General features: G+C 38.6%; 1 protein-coding gene across 1 annotated transcript in view; it reads right to left on the minus strand.

The window, feature by feature from the left end:
• The window catches only part of KIF13B (kinesin family member 13B), a 141,091-nt gene that overhangs the window by 54,377 nt on the left and 65,917 nt on the right, over nucleotides 1–20,797 (minus strand). The window contains 11 exon segments of the mRNA XM_010002230.1: nucleotides 310–444; nucleotides 4,666–4,776; nucleotides 8,529–8,741; nucleotides 13,325–13,436; nucleotides 13,859–13,971; nucleotides 16,060–16,130; nucleotides 16,133–16,193; nucleotides 17,612–17,699; nucleotides 18,085–18,265; nucleotides 18,919–19,011; nucleotides 20,269–20,329. Of these exon segments, the coding sequence (XP_010000532.1) occupies nucleotides 310–444; nucleotides 4,666–4,776; nucleotides 8,529–8,741; nucleotides 13,325–13,436; nucleotides 13,859–13,971; nucleotides 16,060–16,130; nucleotides 16,133–16,193; nucleotides 17,612–17,699; nucleotides 18,085–18,265; nucleotides 18,919–19,011; nucleotides 20,269–20,329 (1,239 nt within the window).

Genomic DNA, 20,797 nt, shown 5'->3' on the forward strand with positions numbered 1-20,797 from the left:
AAACAAACCAAGACAAAGAAAGAAAGGAAAAAAAAAAGCAAAACAAGTGACTTCTCAAAGTCAACATCTCTAAATTTCTTTCAAAAACAAAACAAAAAATTAAATCTCCAAATCTTGCCCTGTATAAAGTAAAATTTGAAATAAAAAGGCTGTACTCCTTATTTATAATGAAGCAGTGAATATCAGAGAATGCTTTAGATATGCAGGGTTCATAAAATTCTCTAAATAGACCGTTGCCAATGGCATTGGAGGCCCATTTCCTTTTAACAAAACATCATACATACATATATGGCAATAATAATTTTTTACCTTTAGATAGTACACCAGAAGTTCATTGAGCGCTGGATCAGCATTCAAATTAACCAGGAAGCACTTATTATCCCCAACTTTAATTCCTGAAGACTGGAGAGATATGCCAAGGCTTTCCAACTGTTTCTGACGCTCCTGCAAGAGAGCAGCCATCAAAATTAAGCTGATGGATGTAAAGCCCTTCGGAAACGCATTCCTATCTGCCAAAGCCACAAGACAAAATGATGGGCTGCTACTTCTGAAAAAGGTAACTCTTTCTTCTGCGAAAGATTGGACACAAAATCCTGAGTTATATCAAGCTTTGATCAGGATATTTGTAATTTCCCTTTCTCCTTTCACCCCTGGTCTCAGAGGGCTACGTGTTACGGTCTCACACAGTTGCATCTTCCCAGTGAAAAATGCACACAGCTGAGGGCAGGACACTGCAGCACTGTAGGAGCTTCTCCATGACCTCACTGCCACAGAAAAATGTTACCACAAAGACATCTCTAGAGCCCTTTATTTTTTCTCTTTTGAGCTAAAAAGCAACAAGTTCTGTTAAATCCCTGCCAAGTCAAGCTCCATGTTTATCTTTTATTCCAGAGCAATCAAAATGACAAAAAACTGGCAACCTGCTATTTAAGCGATGCAAATAACACTTCCTAACTGAACAAGAATAGTAGTGTTTTGGATGGTGTTTTGTTCTTGTCAATAGACTTCATAGAATTCAATAACAAAGCATTACTGTGCAAAAATGTACATCTTTCAAAGGGAAGTGTTTGGGTGAAGACTAGAGCAGTGAAAGAGAAACATTAAACATTTCTGACTTTAGCACAAAAAGGGAGTCTTCTACAAAAAAAAACCCCACTGAGATAGAAATGTTGAGGATTGTTCCCAGGATCATACAGGAACTGAGAGGAGACTCACTAACCACAGCAGCATATGAAATCTAAAAAATAAACATGGGAGGCCTCTCAAAATTCCTAGGAAGAAGCTGAAACAGGGGAGGGCAAAACAAGTAAGTAGAAACCCACAACAGACATACAACAATTCCCCTGCGACGCCGAAACTTTAAAAAAATTAATCAGCAGAGATAATGTAAGAATAATGCTGGAACATTTATTAAGGTTCTGACCTTTACCTAGGAGTTTGCTTGTATTTACAAACTACTCTGCCACATTATTCACTGTAATTCTCTGATCAGCATTGGAGTTGTATCAGGTCTAAGCAAGATTAAAATTGCAAAGAATAGCAAGTAGAACCTGCTCCTGATTTTCTCTACCATCTCTCCCCACCCACTTGCAAACACAACATAATGTCCTCGTAAGAAAAAGTCGTGTGGGTGTTTGAGAGAGAGAAAACAACAGAGGAAAAACTGTATTGTGATGCCAAAGATCTCTCTTCTGATCATCAGTGGCAGGCTCTGAAGTTCACATAACTCCTCATTATTTACAAAGACAAAGAATATGTCTCCCAAAGGAAGATTTGGCCCACAGATTAAATCTGACAGGATTAATTTAAATAAAATGAGCCGGTTTCTATTAACTTTTGCTCAAGAACTAATGTTAATTAACTTAAACATTCAAGATACATTAGAAGTATGTCAAGTATTCACTGAAAATGTGAAATACTGCTTCTTAGCACAGTCTTTAAGGTTCTGAACCCTTATTGCTGCTCCATCTCTACAAACTGCCTCTTTGATGGGCATAATTCTTTATGAGGAATCTTCCTTTCCTCAAAGATTTACAATTATCTCTCCATACTACCCACTTACCATGCTACAATTTGACAGACAAATATTGGTGGATACTGGCCAAAAATAAAATTACTTGACAAGCCCTGATATAAATGCCTTTAACCTTGGGCCTCCATAAACCTACTGAAGATGGCCACTGGCTTCCAAGTGGTCCTTCAACAGCCTTATACTCTGCAATTGTAGAAACACAGGCTCGTTTGGTTTGGAAGGGACCTTAGAGATCATTTAGTTCCAAACCTCCTGCCATAGGCAGGGACACCTCCCACTAGACCAGGTTGCTCCAAGTCCCATCCAACATGGCCTTGAGCACTGCCAGGGTTGGGCAGACACAGCTTCTGTGGGCAACCTGGGCCAGTGTCTCACCACCCTCACAGCAAATAATTTCTTCCTCAAATCTCATATTAATCTCTTTTGCAGCTTGAAACCATTCCCCCGCATTCTATCACTCCCTGTCCTTGTCGAAGTCCCTCCTCCCCAGCTTTCTTGTAGCCCCTTCAGGTACTGGAAGGTGCTTTAACATCTCTCCAGAGCCTTCTTTTCTCCAGGCTGAACAACCCCAACGCCTGGCTCCACAGAAGAGCTGCTCCAGCGCTCGGATGATTTCTCTGGCCTTCTCTGGACTCACTTCAATAGCTCCGTGTCCTTCTCATGGTGGGGGTCCCAGAAGTACACAATTACTCCAGTGGGGTCTCATGAAAGCAGAGTAGAGGGGGAGAATCATACCCCTTGACCTATTGGTCATGCTTCTTTTGATGCAGCCCAGGACTGGCTTTCTGAGCTGCCAGTGAATACTGCCTGTTCATGTTGAGCATGTCATCACCCAACTCACCCAGGTCCTCCTCAGGGCTGCTCTAATCCATTCTCCCCCCCCCAGCATGTATTTGCACTTGGGATTGCCCTAACCCATGTGCAGGACGTTGCTTTTGGCCTTGTTGAACTTCATGTGGCCCACCTCTCAATCCTGTCAAGGTCCCTCTGGATGCCATCTCTTCCCTCCAGCGTGTCATCACACCACAGAGCTTGGTGTAGTCAGCAACCTGCTGAAGGTGCACTCAATCTCATTGTCTGTGTCACCAACAAAGATGTTCAACAGTGCTGGTCCCAATCTCAAACCCTGAGGAACACCATTCATCACTTTGCTTTCTATGACTTGGGCGGTGTGGCCGGAGCACTTGCCAGTGAAGACTAAGGCAAAAAAGTCGTTAAGCACCTCAGCTTTCTCCTCTGGTGTGGATGAACAATCACTCACATCATCCATTTACTGGCCTTCCACGTCCAGACCCTCAGACCTGTGTTACCAAGGCACTGGGAAGGTGAGGTGGGCAAGGAGGGGGGTTTGCCTGGTGCCCTAAGCCTGGATTTTTCTCCATTCACTCCCTTCCTTTAAGCTACTGCCTTCAGCCTGGCAGGGAGAGGATACAGGGTCCCCCTGATCTTGGTTTTTTTTTCTGGCAGCTGTTCCCGTTTCTGCCTCCAGAAGAGCAGAGCATGGCTCTACCAGTCTCTCTTTTTCAGCCTCCCTGAGGGTCCTTAACCTTTCTGCTTCCTCTCGTAGCTCTGTCACCAGGCTAGCTAGAAACAGTAGTCCTTACCCCTTCTCTGAAACAAAAACCACATTTTTTTCTACAGCTGCAAGGCTCATGAAACTTCCAGTTTCAAAACAACATAACACACTGAGAATTTAGAAACAAGGAGGAAAAGACATATGTAGCTATAGGCAAACATCGAGGAACTCTGTAGCATTGAGCCCATTACTCCAGTTTCTCAACCCCGTTGCACACTCAGGGTTTCTACACCTAAAACTATTGTATAGGATGAAAGCAGACATAGAAAATTACAATTACAATTATTACTATTCTCCCTTTATATACAGGGAGGAAAACCCATGGTACAAATCTGCATTGAAAGCCAGGAAGCCCTCGTAGTCACAAGCAGCATTTCTGACAATGGATCTTTAAAACTAAAGTCAACACAGTCTATTCTGACTGTTGGCTTTGTATCAGAGGCTCTGTTTTCTCCTTATTTATTTCAGGCTATTCATCACCTTTCAATAGTCCTTCCCCTCAAAAGCTCCCTACTGCAAATACATACATCAGCATTTGTGTGGTAAGAATTGGAAGTGTCATGCAATAATCCTGGGGACCTACACTGTTTTCCAACATAACCAGCATATTCAATTATGTTCTGAGGCCCTAAATATCAGTGTAAGAGATATTAAAACACACAGGGATCCTGAACAATTCTATTTTTTAATATTCTGAATGCCCTTTGCATTGTGTATTGAGGGACTCTGTACATAACCTTGCATTTAACACTCTCAACACTCCATCCTTCAACACAAACAACAATTTCACTGTCTGAAGAACTGAAAATCCCTGTAATCCTCTCATCTGTGGAGTATTATTTTTTTAAGTAACTTCTCCACTTGCATACAGTGACAATTTATTATTGTCATTGGAATAGTAATCTGGGAGGCACCCAGCTATCACAGGAATTAAGTGAAGCTTTTCAAAAGGGCACTAAGCTTGACCTACTTACCCAGAAATCTCTAGGAACTGACAGACATAGGAAACATAAATATTCTTAATCAAAATAGTGGAGGGTGAAAGAAAACAGCAAACCTGTGCTATTTCCTCAGTTTTTCTCAACTTTTCTTCCCAGGTTACAGTCATTTCTTGAATCAACTTTTCTGATTCCTCCAATCGTTCCTTTAGTTCTGGCGATTTCATAGCCTGTAGAAATAAAAGCAAATAAAACAAGAAAGCTTGGTGTGCTTTGCTTTTTTTTTCACATCATCCTTATACAGATGGGGGAAAAAAGAAAACATACCATTACTCATTTTCCGAGGCATACTTATCAATGACTAAAGGGGATTTTAAAACACATAATCCATAAAAAAAATTAATTAGTTTCCAGTACAGATGCTAAAATGGAGTTTATATACTTCAATGCAAACCAATTACATGATACTGGCAGATTTGCACAAAGATATTGAAAAGCAAATTAATCTCCTTTCTGTACCAATTTGAGTATCCCAAAAGACTCATATCTAAAACAATTTTGTCTCTGAGATACTGCTGTATCTGGTCAGCCTTCACTGTCTCAGCTGTCGTTCCCTCAAAATGGAAGTTACCATCTCAGTCACCTAAACTGCCATGTCACCAAAATATCATTATTGCTCATTTTTATATGGCCTGTGGAATAATTACAGGAGGTGACTTAGAAATTAAACTCAAGTTCACATTTTAAGGAAAGGTGCAGCACTGAAGCAAGGTGGAAAGCAGCCAATATGCAATTCATTTGTACCGTGGCAATTCCCTAGGCAACCTGGGATATTGGCAACATCAGGGGAACTTGGTGAACTAACTCTAAGAAAAACTGCATGGAGGGTGTAGCAGAGTGGAGACATCAATGCCACGTTCTGTGGCAACAATAGGATTCAAAGGTACTGTGGAACAAATCAGCTGCATGTCTGATACCCTGGGCCAACAACCTGTCACCTTTTGACAAAATACTGTCCTCAGAATGAACTTTGCTCATTATGATCTCATTATAATACCAAAACACACTTCTGTCCCAAAAGCTACCTGGCTCCAAAGGTGCTCTGAATTTTCTCTAGTCTGTACCTTTAAACATGAAGCAAGAGACTTTTGCACCAATCATGATAAAGGTCCTTATGACTAGAGCCACTCAAGCTCCACGTCTAGGTGGAAAATGGTTGGAAAGAGGAAGGATGCTAGGGAAGATACCATCACAGGGATGGCCCCTGACCTCTGGGACCAGTCAGTGGGCTGAGCCTCTCTTCCCCCTGACAGGGACACCTTTGGGTAAGTATCAAACACTCAGCTATCCTGAGTGCATCCCCAGGAAACTCAGGAATGTCTCTAGAGTTGCTTTATTACCCCACACATGCAACCTGGCTGTATTGATCAATTTGCATGTGCTTTGCAGACAGTGAACTTATCACCAGCAATCTAAAAGAGTATGTGCATCTGTTGCTTTAATAAATTACACTGTCCGCTTATCTGGCCCTGAGAGGTCTCGAACATGACCAAATTCCTGAGTGTGGCCATTAGAGCTCCCAGGACACCACTGGATGGACAGTGCAGTGCTAGTGCATCTGGAATCATGACAGTCCAATGTGGGCATCGGGTGCGACTGGACTATTAACGCCAAACTGGGCATCAATCAGAATCTAAGCCCAGCCACCCCCAGCTCCTCTAACATCTGAGGATAAGCTGGAATGCAAGGGGATTTATTTTCTGCCAAATTAATTTGCCCCTCAATGCAACAGAAAAATGGAGTGTGATTTTTTTTTTTCCTTCTATAACAAATATCATGGCATCTGAGGTGTTCTGGTTACTCACCTCTATGTATGCATTTTACATAATGACTAACCCGAGAACAAGAAGATACCCTCACTCTCACCCAGCAGACACTCCAAAAGCTGAAAGGACATTAAAGTTTTTATACTATGTATATTTGCTTCCTCCAGTCTTGGTACTGGCATACTCCTCCTCTGCTACCTTGAACAGGAAGCCTGTGGACTTCCTAATGTCATTATTTTATTACTGCTAACTAGGTTAAAATGATTTTGGCTGGTAGGTATTTATGCAACACCAATTAAATAATGCAAGCATCATTCTCCATCAGATAATTCCTTTGCCACAAAACCAAAACTCCTCACAGGAATCCAAATCAAAGTGGCCTCATTACAATGCAGTTTGTTCAAGAAAAGCCACAAGAGCCAGAAGTGGAAAATCCTGCTTTCACACAGGAGTTGCCTCTGCCTCAAGAAACAAGAGTCTAAGAACTGTCAGCTGATGTGTCCCATGTAGGTTTTTTTTTCTAGCTGAGTATCACAAATACCTAAATGCAGGGCAAATATGAACATGAATTTCATCCAGGAAGGAAAGTGAAGCCAAGGCAATCTCCAGAACAAAGATTTACTATGACTGACAGAACATAATCACTGCAAAGGTGCTGAATACTACAGAGCAGGTCAGAAAGATGATGCCCAGTTACTCCCAAGGTCTAAGTCTTGTTTATCTTTTTATTTGGACCTGGGGCAAAATTACTCAATATTTCACATGCTTCAACTGTAAAATGAGCTAGATAATTCCTCTCACTCCCTACAATGCTTATAAAACCAACAGATATATGGGCCCGGATTCACAGCAGGTCTACTTCTCTGCTGAAAGCAGTTAAATTCCCAGCTTAGGAAGGACAAGCTACTGATCTTGGCACAGACAAGTTAAAACATGTGATATTAATTTTGACAAGAAAAGATCAAAATGTGCAGATCAAAAAAGAAAAGGGGAAAAGAGGATAAAGCCTTATTCTTCTGGGGAAGGGGGTGAAGTAAACTGTCAAGTTCTGTTCTGTCTGGGCTGTTCAGGAGAGAAAAGGATACTGACACCAAAAGGAAAAAGAAATACAAAAAAACCAAAACATAAAACCACAACTTGGTAACCTCTATATTTGGAAACGAGTTTTCAAAATATAACAATCTGAAAGTAGTATAAGACAATTAATGTGGTTTTTGACCTTTACTGTGCATCCTCTTCATAGCAAACTACACCATTTTTTCCACGTTCTTTGTCAATGCCACTGAAATGACAACTAGGGTGGGATTTGAATACTTGGGAAATGAACTATTCATTACTTCATATTTAGGAAACACTACTTCATTACTTTGGAAAGCTGCCGTTATTTTGTCACTAGTGCTCACAAATGAAAGAAATAGGGAGTACCTGCATCTGACAGGGCACTGCTAAGTCTATTTTAGAGGAATTTTTTGATATTTAATTTGAGATACCTTAAATAAACTGATATATATTTATTGGATGCTATAAAATATTAGCTGGCTCAAATGAAAACAGCTCAAAATTCACTAGTCATTTCTAATGTCACAGCCAGCATTCCCTGCATACCTCAGGAGGCAAATCCTATAATCACAATTTTCCTGAATTGCAAAACAGACGGATTACATCACCATTGTTTTGCCACATTTGAGAACAGAACTCAGAATTACACTATTTCTTGGCCTTCATCATGGTCTAAATGACCACGCTCCTTTCACAATCCTGTTGAGGTAGCTATGTAGAAACTCCGCATGTAACACTTGCAATGCAAGCAAGCATTATTTAACTGAATTCACAACTTGCAGAATGCAGCCACACTGAATTCTTAAAATATACCTGTCAAGCTCTGCCTACAAACTGCACAAGCTTAAGACTCCACCCTTATTCCTGCCTCCATGTCCTCTTTCTTTTGATCACAATATCACAATAAAACCAAGACTGCTCAACAAGGTGTGCAAACAGAACTTGGTATCTCATGTTATCACCCACGTTTCAAGACTGATGTACAGAAAAAGACACACGTAGTAACTCTTTGTGGCTTTCTTTTAAGAGCCAGGTAAGAAAGTCCTAACAGTGGGGTTTTGCCAGACCCACTGGCTAGTCAGGAATAAAATTTCTACCTCTGCTTTTGTGAGCTGCTCTCGCAGCTTCTCCACCTCCTCACGGAGCTCCCGAATGATGCGAGCGTTGGGGTCTTCGTTCACCACCGCGTGATTCACGATGTTCTTGGCCCGGTCTGCGTACCTCAGCGTGGAGAGAGTCTCATCGTAGTTGTCTGCTGCTGGGCTTACTGTTGCTACCATGGCAGTCTTGCTGTTACCACCAAGGCTATCCTACAAAGAGGTTATAAAATTAAAACAGAAGGTTTCTTTCGGTTTAGCCAGGCACTGAATTTAGGCTGCAAATGACACCTCAGGGTTGGGAGTAGATGGAGGCAGAAATAACAGAAACATTTTTGTCAGAGGTCCTCAGTTCAAAATTAGTATTTTAAGCTGTGTAAATCAAGGACAGGGTTTTTTTGCCTGTTTTTTTTTGGTGTTGTTGTTTTGGTTTGGTTTTTCTGTAGGTACATTTAGGAAATGTAATTAAAAGTAAGTTTTAGTTTAAACAGGAATGAAAACAGTCCCTTTTTGGGGCTTTCTGGTGCCTAGTAAGAGCTTCAAAGGCTTATGTCTATGCTTTCTGCTTAGGTTTATAAACTAGAAATAAAAGCACTTTAGCATTAGACTTCTCAGACAGTACTGAAACAGCTCAGGAAAGACCATGATGAATTCAGAATATATTATTTTAAAGACTGGAAGCAAGATGTCTCCAATAAGTACTTAATTTAAATTACTTCAATATCTCCTCGTAAATAATAGCTAGTTTCATTCTTATAAACATTTCAGAATGGGGCCCTCTGTTTACGGAGCTCACAAATCTAAACAGAGTTATGTAAGAAATTACCCTTTTGGAATTTGGTTGACAGAAGAGAGGGATGTGAAACCACACACTGCCTTGCAGGAATGTCGGGGGAGTGGGGGAAGGAAGGAAGCATTCAGTCTTTTTATTGATCACAAAATTGTGGTTTACAATTTTGGCCAGTCTAAAAGAAAAAATGTTCTGGTTTAAATTTTGCAGCAAACACTTTTTTGTTGTTTGTTTTTGTTTGGCTTGTTTGGGTTTGTTTTGTTTATGTTTTATTTGTTTTTTACCCAATATCCCTTTCTAAGATGAACCATGCTATCAGCTTTCATTTTCAATAACCCATGAAATCTAGGTCAGGCATTGCTATTAGAACCATCTGACTACATTAGCTGCTTGTCTAACCATTCCCATTATGAATCACACCTAGCTTATCCTAGGGATCATTAAAACTAAAATTAAGTATTTCCTTAATATTCTTTTTTGCTGCATGATGCCTAAAATATTTTCACAGCAGTCTGGCTGCTTTGGTGGTCAGACAAGCATCAAGTACACAGACTGATGTTGTTTGGTAGCACTCTGCTGTCTCTGGGCATGCCAAAGGGCTGTCAGCTCTTCAGGTAGAGAATATAATTTTATTTGTATAACGTTCAGCACAGGAGGCACACCAGCATGGTTAACACCTACAGGTAAGAGTATTCATATGGAGAAGTCAAGTGAAAAGGACAGTCTTCTGAGTGCTACCAGCGTGGTTTTTTTCTCATCTGAGAAGCAGCCAACATCTACTCCAATACATACATGGCTTGGGAGGATTCACTCTGTAACACAGATGTTTTTCCAAAGCATCTACTGAAAACTTAAAAATTACTAACAAGAGCACATGACTCATTTGAGAGGATTTCTGTTCCTACAGAAGCCAGGACTTTCCTTCAGTGGTTTTAAAAAATTAGGAACTACAATCCATGCTCTGTGTAAAAAGATGAAGTTTGTCAGGGTACTGCTCACCTTCAAAATCAAACCTTACTAGTTTGCACTTGGGGAAACTCTTTCACTAATTAGCTCCAAAATAGCATTAATTCATTATTTGAATTGCAACTCTGCTGAGAACACTGCTACAGTGATACACTGGGATTCACAGAACACCCATTAAAAGTTGGGTAAAATTCCTTTTGCTCTGTAGCTATTCAGGCCCAATGCCAGACTGCCTGATAAAGTTTTATGGATAAAACTATCGCGCTGATTTCACTGGTTTCTTCAATGTTAAGCAAGAAAGGTAGAAAAACAGTAAGCCAGAGTTTCATTATTAAAGACAGGCAGGGTCTGCAAAATACTCTGGAAAGGCTGGGCTTGCATATCACAGATACAACGCAGAAATAAATTAGTTGAGTTATTTCTAAGACTAAACTACCCAGTCTCCTCTAGCACCAACATAACTGTGAAAGCAACTTAAAATTTAGAGATCAGAAATTATATTTTTACAGCAGTCATCAGTCATCATGCAGGGCTTCTGAATGAAATGGGAAAACAAGATGTTTGTTTCAATAAAATTTCATAAAATAAAAAAGTTAAAGTACTGACAAGCTGTTTTACTCCCTACACATAATACAATGACATTCTTCAAGGGTCCTCTTGCAATATTTTTTTCCTGATATCTTCATCTCAAGTTCCTCAATAAAATTAAACAAAAAGTGTTAGATCTTGAGGTCTCTTGAACTCCGCTGGTTTCTCAGATTTGTGGACAGACCCTGCATGACAGATATTCCTAGTGTTAGAACACTTCTACTCTGCCTTGGTATCATAATTAAAAGTTGAAAGCTGGAGAGAAAGATAGCTCACCATCTCATGGCTTCTACAAACAGGCCTCCTTAAATGGATAAATCCATCCCTTGATCTTTAATTATAAAAAAAGTTTAAATTTTCCCCTTCCAAAATAAAGCTTCACTTCAATGAGCTTGTTTGTAAAAAAATTCAAAAAGCCCTCAACCTTTTGTTTGCACTTAACATAGTTGGATGTTAAAGACACAAAGAGGTTTACTTGAAAGAAGGCAGAACAAAAGTGCACTTCTATTTATGAGCATGTGCTGTGTGCAGCCATCGTCATCATAGTCACAATGCATCAGACAGGTGCTGAACAGCAACCTCAGCCTGTTTGCGGGATTTGTTTAGAAATGGAACAGCATAACTAATTCTAACAACAACGCCAGAAATCCGTTAGGGAAGTTTCCACTCCACTTGCTCAAGCCATTGCAGCCACATCAGGAGCCCAAGCACACACGTCACTGGAGCAAACTGAAGCACTCAGCATACTGGTTTTGTTCCCATCCTTGCAGAGAGCCAAAAAGCACTTGTTTATTTAAAGTAAAAACTTGGTGTAAATATACAGAGGCAAAAATATAAGCAAACACTAAAAAAGTGTTAGCACAAGGAACACTGAAATGAGGTTTCATTTTACTATAGAAAAGCAAAGACACTTTCTGTTAAGCCATTCTGATTTTTATGGATCACTTATGACTGTACTCTTATGTCCAGTATCCTTGATGTTTACACCAGGTAGAAGAGATAAATCATTTCACAATAATCACACTAAAAGGTTCATTAGAAGACAGCACTGAGAAAAATGAAGACTCATGGTGTCAAGAGGTTACATGAATAGAGATTTCATTTTATTTAAGCATTGAAGCCAACTTTTTTTTCAAATCTTCTTAAGGAAAACAAAATTTTAATCTCCACACCTGCGTATAATCTGCAAGTAACTTTTTCTTTCTCAAAGTGTGGTTAAAACATAAGGATGTCGAAGTCGAATAACATCTAACAACATTGGTAAGATGGGCTGGGGAAGCAAAGCAGAATGTGCAAGACAACAAAAATCTAGCCAGAGAACCTACAAAAGTAAGTGGACAAAAAAAGGCTGGTGGTGCCAAAAAGCAGTTTCTTCCCCAATTATTTCTAACAAGTATCTTCATTGCTCCTTGATAACAGGAAGACAGATCACAAGCAAAAAAGGGAAACCTAGTAAGTTAGCCTATGAGACAGGGTTACAAAGGGTCCTGGCAATCAAATGATGAAAGACAATTTTTTTTAACAAAATGACAGGTAACAAAAATTAAAATGAAGTCATGTGCATATGTCACCTCATTCAGTAATGCTTTAAAATGCAAGTAAACCAAGACCACTCCAGCTGTACCTGGCAAGATAAAAAGAAAGACAAGCTACCTTTCCTAGCAGGCAAGCCTTTTACAGATAGAAGTGGCTACATTTGTGCTTGCCACTAATTCAGAGAACAGGAGAAATCCAGATGATGACTATACTTAAAATCAAACTTGCACTCCCAAGATTTTTTTTTTCATCAGGCTACCACGCTTTATGGTCATTGTATCTAGGGAGTGGAAAGAATAAAAAAACCCAAAAGCTTACCTTTTAATTTGACATATATATAACTCACATTTAAGAATTTGTTTTTCCATTTAGACCTTACAGATCTTCATCCAAGTGCCATCACAATACACTCTTTATTTTTCACCCAAAATACCAATAGCATGCAGTACAGAAAATTATTTACTGCTCATTTACATTAATACAATGTACAAAGTCTTCTGACAAAAGCAAGAAAGTACAGTATATTAATGAATGTTAGACAATTAGGAAAAGGTATTAACCAAAATCCTCAAAGCTAACTATGCCAGTATGAAAAATTCAGTTGTATGTAGTAATAGCCCCAAGGTTGTGTGTGAAGCTGTATGTAAATTGACCCATAAAAGACAACAGGGGTTAATTTTTTAATTCTTAAGTCTTTTGTTCTTTAGGCCCTTACAGGTCAGCAAAAAAAATAGGGAACATATTTAGTCTGTAGAAACACTAATGGCTTACATCTAGCTAATTTTCCAAAGACAATTATGGTTAACATAAAACAGAAAATAAGGCAAAGAGCAGCATTTTTTTCCATTGAATGAGACTCTTCTCCCCTTTTCCTCCCTTTTATTTGTCTTTAAAAAAACAAGGACAGAATACTTACTTTAAGTAACCAAGTGAGCACTGAATCCCGATAAGGAACAAATTTGTTCTTGTTCTTGCCAGCAGCCTGATCTGCCAGGGCAGAAATCACCAGCCCAAGTGTTGTGAGGGATCTGCACAAAGAACACAAGCAGCCATTAACAAGTGTAAGTATTAATCAGTCAAATGTGTATTTAGACAGTCAGTTTCTCTCTAAAATGTGTTCTGAGGAAAAAGTTTGTAGTACAGTTTTGATCATTCTTCTCACAGAAGCTTCAGTCCTTCTTTTCAGCCTTCACAGCCATGTCCTCACCACACAATTATGTGGTAGTTGCAGTAACACAGGTACAGAATGAAAAATGTCCATCATTTTAAGTAGGCAGATCCCTCATTCAAACATCTGAGAGTATTGTATGTCAGAAAGAGAAGTAGAGAGAATGGAAGAAGAAAACTCACTACAAGAGCTTACACAGACTTTATCCTGTTTTACAAGTATTCTGTACTTAGTAGGTGTGATTGTAATGACGAAAAAAGGAAAAGAAATTATCAGTCTTACTTGTTAATGTTGCTTCCTTCTTTCAGCCTGTCTCCTGCAGCACCAGTCTTAGTTGCCCTCTCACTACCTGCCAAGTCCACCAGACTCAGTTTGCCCACCTTCTCACCTGACGTCTGCAAAAGGAACCAGAGACCAGCTACTGTCAGCACACTCAAATGAAGTTACATAGTCTGATGTATTTTCAAACAAGAATCAAGCTTCACTTCTTGATGTAGATTCTCTGCAGCTGTTGCAACACCTTTGAAAGTCATGAGACTTGAACAGTATCCTGTGGTAACTTACTAGCTGCTGCTTCAGAAACAGGAGGATTTAAGTGAAGTCAGATGCACAAATACCTTCAATACAGCTCAGAAACCTTCAGAAGAGGAACAGTCTCCTAAAAATCTCAGCTTTTATACCAAACTTCTTCTCTGGTTTTCAGAGTATTGAATTAAGATGATAAGAAACATGTTACAATTCACAAAAATTATTACAATTGCCAAGCATCCTAGATCCTTAAGAGTCTCCTGGAAAGCAATCCAAGCTATGTGAGTTACACAGATTTTCTTATAAATCCTTTTATCCCATTTGACCCAATATGACACTGAAACATGCTGAATTTTGTATATCAATTTGAAGTTGAAAAGCTAACTATCTTTGAGAACATTTTGCTCATGTCATGTTCTTCTTCAGCATCTAGGACTTCACCATCTCAGTATCACAGTTGGAAAGTGCTACGTCTCCCTTAATGAACAGAGTAATTAGAATAAACATGCTTTTAAGAAGTTCCTCTAAGCTTCTCAAAACACATCAGGCCATAATGAGGTGTCATTTCCAGGACTGAAAGGACCAGAAGACAGGAAAGCAGAGAAATCTGTTCCAGAAGCTCATGCAGGGATCACTGGAAGATGCGGAAGAGACAGAGAAGCAGAATTACCACCTGGCATCCAGGCCATGACCACACAGAAATATGGTAAGTATACAAGTATATTTTGCCACAGCAAAAACAGAATGAAAAGCCATGGCAAAAGAAGAAGTACAGCATATTATGACTGCGTATTTGAAGTGCAAAGGGAGGAAAAAAAACCACTAGTAAAGAACAAGAAAAAATGTGTGGGTAAGAAGATTGTTGAAGACTGAGAATTGAGGAGGAAAAAATCCAAATGCTCATTATGCTTTATATTGTATTCAAGATTTAGGCTCATACTTAGATTTGCTCCTTGGATACTCAAAGTTTCTCCAAGGCTTTGAAGACTTTAAAGAAATACCCAAGCACACAATAAAACAATAAAGTTTAAAGAGTTCTTAGTATAGGAGATTTATTTCAGTTCTGGCTTATTACTATTTTCTGTAAGGGATTAAATAATGTTAACATTAACATATTTCACATCCCCCACCAGGGAATATGTACATATAAGGAAATTTAAAGAAAAATACTTTCACACTGTCTTTTAGATATTTAACATATATACTATATATACATATATATACACATATATATACTTATATACTATATATAAATATATAATATTAATGTTGTACAAAGTAACATTTTTTGCAATGAGTGTTTCTGTATATGAAGTTGATAATTTATACCTATTTGCATGAATAAAAACCCTTGAAGGAGATTACCAGATACACACTCAGGAGTTGTTCCGGTTTGCATCCACACATTTTACATCCTTACTGCCTGCTCCAAGTATGTACTAAACATGGTTGCTTAAAATTAAGTGCTTCTTCTGTTTAGATTCTAGGATTAGGACATCCTTCCTGCACATTCCAGCAGGTTTGCTGCTACTTAGGGCCTGCATTTTTGCTTTCCATTTCAAAAGACATACTTCACTTACAAAATTATTAAAATGGAAAAAAAACCTACATTGGCAAATGTGCACATTTTAAGGACATAGCCAGACAAAGCCATAGCTAACCTGATCCACTGCTCATAGTGCACAAGGACAGGAGACTGTGGCAAAGGACTTCCTGAGGTCCCTTCCAACCAGCATTTCTGTAAGTCTATGAAATACATTCAAGGAAGCAATATATCCAAGCTTAACAAATTCAAGGCCAGTTTGGATGGGGCTTAGAGCAACCTGTTCTAGTGGGAGGTGTCCCGGCCCATGGCAGAGGGGCTGGAACTAGATGATCTTTAAGGTCCCCTTCCAACATAAACAGCTATATGACTCTATGATTAACATTTGGACCTTGCAACCTGTTTTACTTACCCCTGATTGTACATCATAGAGTGTGTGGGTGAGGATAATTTTGAAGACTGCATGGGACCGACTGCTCTCTCATTCATGTGGGTTGCAGCCACTGTTCGAGATTTGTTGCCCTCTGACATCAAAGACTCAATGTCCTAGATAAAATTTTCACAGCCATAAGCATATCTACAATAACATTCTTCTCAATTATCTACAGAAACAATCTCATTTTAATAAAAAACAGCAGGCATTTTCCTACTGTTTCCCACTGCTTATTCATAAAATGTGAGAAAAAAATACTGTGATCTCCCCTTTAAAGACCAGAAATTACACAATGCTGTGACACGCATATTCACCCACTATCTCTACCTAGATATTAAATTAGCCCGCATCTTCACCCACTACCTCTCCCAAGATATTAAATTAACAACAAAAACAATGGACCTTACTGCATGCAGCAATACTCAAAAGCAAAGAAAATAGAGAGGAAAGTGCAATTTGTGTTTGAACACTGTAATATTTCAGCCTCAGTTGTCAAACACGTGTTCTTGAAATCTCTAATACTGACGTAAGGCTCAAAGTTGTATAAAACAGAACGACACTGAACAGGTCATTATGTTCCTCTTACATATAAGAGCTTATTAAGACCTCTGACATTTTACGTTATGATACTTGAGAAAAACACAGTTCCCCTGCTTAAGTGTTTTACAGCAATGATGTGAAATAGTTAAAACTTTGAAGTCTTGGGATGAAGTTTTATTTAAGCATCTCTAGATGGATGATGCTAAAAAAACCCAAAAGACAACCAACAAAAGACCACCACAGGCCACTTCAACTCTGTGTGCTGTATTACAGAAAGCTGCTGGGCAACACATAGAGGAAAAGCAAGCTGTGCATCTTGTCTTAACAGCAAGCCCCAAATAGAGGTAGATGAACACCTGGAGAGACTGCAATGGGAAGGACCGCACCATTTTCATGGTTTGCTTAAGATAACAGAATTCCATCTCGTATTCTCTCATTTCTCTCACAGTACATTAAAGCTTCTGAGAAATTAGGTCATTTTGTGAATGCATATATAAACACTGACTACCCAGCAAGCAAGTTTCATGCAATGTTCTCAAGTATTTGCCTTGTAAACAACCAATAGCTTATAAAGCCAGTGTGCCTGTGTGCTACTGGTAAGCGAAATCACTAGGCAACTGCATGACAGCCAGAAAGTGACAAAAGGTTTTACTGAAAGCCTGTCTCTGCTGAATTCTGGTTCTGTAATTAATCACAGAATACTTTCTCATGGATACAGCATACAGTCATCTCAAGTTTGGGAGGAAAGATGTTTCATTAAATAGTTGAATTATTTCCAGAGTCATTGAATAGTACAGGCTGAAGATGAGTTTCTGCTCTTAACCCTGTTCTCCCCGGTGACCACCATACAACAGTCCTACAGCTCTCTTGATCTAAAATCCCTGTTAATGCCAAGACAATCAGAAGCAGCTTAATAATTCTGTCTTTTTTAGGGGACACTGCCCTAGTGCTTAGGATGTCAAAACAAGCCTTTCATAAAATTGATCCTTACCTTGTAGCTAGCAACAGCAAGTTTGGACAGGCCATCTACGTAAGGACCGTAAACACTGTGTTCTCTAACTTTTAATGACTGACGGCTTCTGGTTGGAAAAAAAAAAGGTATTTATAAGCACATGACTGACTTAAGACAACACTTACAGGAAGTCAGTTTCTCATTGATGGATCACAAATACTATAATAAAGCACAGAACAAGGACTACAATGCAAACAAAAACACCTTGTGCCTACACATAAAATGCCAACACAGACTTACTTTTTCACTTCATAAAAGCTAGCATTGGGGTGAGTTTATTCCAAGCTTTTAGTCTTGCTACTTTATTTTTATTTAAAATTAAAGGACACCGAGATCAGGAAGAAGTGAAAGCCATCCTACACAAATTCCTTAGATGGAATCCATTAAGGCAAACTGGAAAGGAAGTGTCTATGACAACATATTACAGTGCTGTTGACACTCAAACTACTTACCCTTTTGGGTCAAGAAGATCTCTGACTTTTTCATTGTATATCTCCATGTAGGATACTTCCACTTTGAAACTCTGCTCTTCATTTTCCTCTTTCTGTGCTCTTTCAAAGAGTCCACTGCAAAGCCTAGGGATCAATCCAGGCTGGTCAGCAGTACCCATCATTGTATATGATTTTCCAGATCCTGTGTGAAAGAATCCATGATTAGTGGACGAGTAACAAAGTTGCTTGCTGTTCAGAACTTTAAAAGGAAATAGAGAGGTAAAAAATAATTTTCATTTCAAGGAAAGATATTTGTGCGTTGTTTTTTTTCTTCTTTCAAAGTAACCAAAACACAGTTTAGCTAAAGACTATTTAATTAAAGGAGAGACAAACAAAAAAATTCATTTCAAACTGACAGGGAAGACTTTGTCAGGTAGATGCAGTCACACCATAGAAGACAACCCACTAACACACACCTGTGTGCCATAATGAGAAAAATCAGTTGCACAGACACACTAATTTTTGCATATTATATTTAAAATGGCAATTAAAGAGTATTCTAACTACTGCAGCAGGAAATATGAGTGATGCACTGAACTCAAGGACAATCATGATCATTCCAAAGATTAGAATCTAAGGTGTGAGAAATAAGGGTAGCCAGCAGCAACAGACAAAATTCTATTTCTCATCCTGTCCATCTCATATCTGATGTTACAAAAGAGAAAAACAGTTCTTATCTACTGCAAGGCATTTCTCATGAAACAACGTCTCAACAGCCATGAAAAGAGTCTCCAGTCAGAATGTAAGACCTTTTACATGAACAGTATTTTTTACTTACGTCTGGAAGGGACTTACCAGTCTGCCCATAGGCAAAGATGCAAGCATTATAGCCTTCAAAGGCATTCTGAAGAATATTTTCTCCAAGGCACTTAAAAACAACATCTTGACCTAAGAAATAAACCACACAAGCTAACATTGTAACAAAGCAACAGATTCCCCCCACACCCCTTGATTTGGCTCCTGTAAGAATTATGTAAAAACAAGCAATGAGTATTTTCCTGCTGTTGTTGCCCAAAAAACATTAAGCATCCCCTATTTGCTCTCTCTACAAGAGCAAGGCCATCAGCCAGCAGCTGTACTCTGGATTTATGCTACTGTAATTGTGATTATGATGTATATACCTGTATGTGCTCAAAACAACACCCTGTTAATGTTCATATTCAGGAGTTTTATCAGCAGAAATTCTACTACCAGCTGCAGAATTTAATCCCTGGTGAATAACACCACCCCAAGATATCCTCAACACATACATGTTAAAAACTGCCTCTTGATTTTAATTAATTTTTAAATTATTAGTAGAGCACTAGATAATTTTACTGTGTATGTACAAGCAGACCATAAAATAAGTGACACAGGCACCTCCTTAGTTTGAGAAACAAAACACTGACCTTCCTATGTAATTTATATTGCAAAGTGTCCCTTTCTCCCAATTCCTCACTAAATTACTATTAATTACTTATTCATTAGGGAAATTAAAACCTAGAAGCATATGCATCTTTTATTTTTCTTGTGATTTTTTTTAAACAAATGTAAACAAGCTTAACTCATTCCCAATTTTAAGAGAGAACAACTATGAAAGGAATAGATCATGAGTCCAAATATATTTCATATTTTACCATAACTAATTGCTAAAATGTGTCATAACAATACACAGAAAACTTTTTAATTAAATACATTACACATTCTGACCAGACTACATTAAATCTCATATCCCTGTATTAAATTAGGGTTTTTTAAATACTCAATTATTAAGTTATAATATGATGCCAAACTCCGATCAGCACTGTGAAACGACATTACATTTAGCAGTGTTCCTCAAATCCTGAAAAGAAATACATTTGATGCTTTTAAAATAATGGACTTGAGACAGTATTTTAATAAAGATGTAAATACGAGCAACCAATTATTCTAATGGATTTCTCAATTTCATATGCTGCAAACAGGTAGCAGTGCCTATTGCTATTATCATCTTCAGAGAAGAGAAACAGAAATGATTGAAAATTTTTGTTTTTCTTTTGACAACAAGCTGTCATACAGGGGAAAGCACTTTGTGCCATATGGTCCATGCCCTTTAGCAAACACTGTATTTTAATTAGATCATTTGCACTTGGGAGAAAACAAGCACAAAGCTACAGTAAATATTACCTGCATATTTTTCTTTGACAGATTCATCCATAGACCAAAAGCAGTGATCATAAGCAAACACCTGTAGGAAAATAACCAGTAGGACACCTTATAAAACCTACCAAACACATTATCCAAATTTTGACAGCACTGTATTATGCTAGCTAACATCATGTTTCTCAGGGTCATTCTAAGCATAAGACACAATCCTACAGAATTATTTATTTTCTGTGAGTTTGAGCCCTGAACAAACTTTGTTTCTTCCTATATGCAAGCCTGTTCCTTGCTTTTATTTGTTCCTTGTTTTTATTTCTTCCTTTCTACTCTGTGAAACCTATTCCATGCTCTCCAAAACCTCTCCATGTGGAAACCAAGTGGATGTCAAGGAGCTCTCCTTCTCTCCCTTGAAACCCATCCTTGCAATTCATTTTTCACAAGACTTGCTATTTTGCAAATTGACAGATGTCCCCTGGCTGTTTCTGCTTAACATCTCCCCGTGTCTCTTGCCTGCATATTAAAAATGTGCATTTGGGCAGGAATGTCTTTCCCT

Source organism: Chaetura pelagica, unplaced genomic scaffold, assembly GCF_000747805.2.
Source record: "Chaetura pelagica isolate M959 unplaced genomic scaffold, ChaPel_1.0 scaffold107, whole genome shotgun sequence".
Lineage (NCBI taxonomy): Eukaryota > Metazoa > Chordata > Aves > Apodiformes > Apodidae > Chaetura > Chaetura pelagica.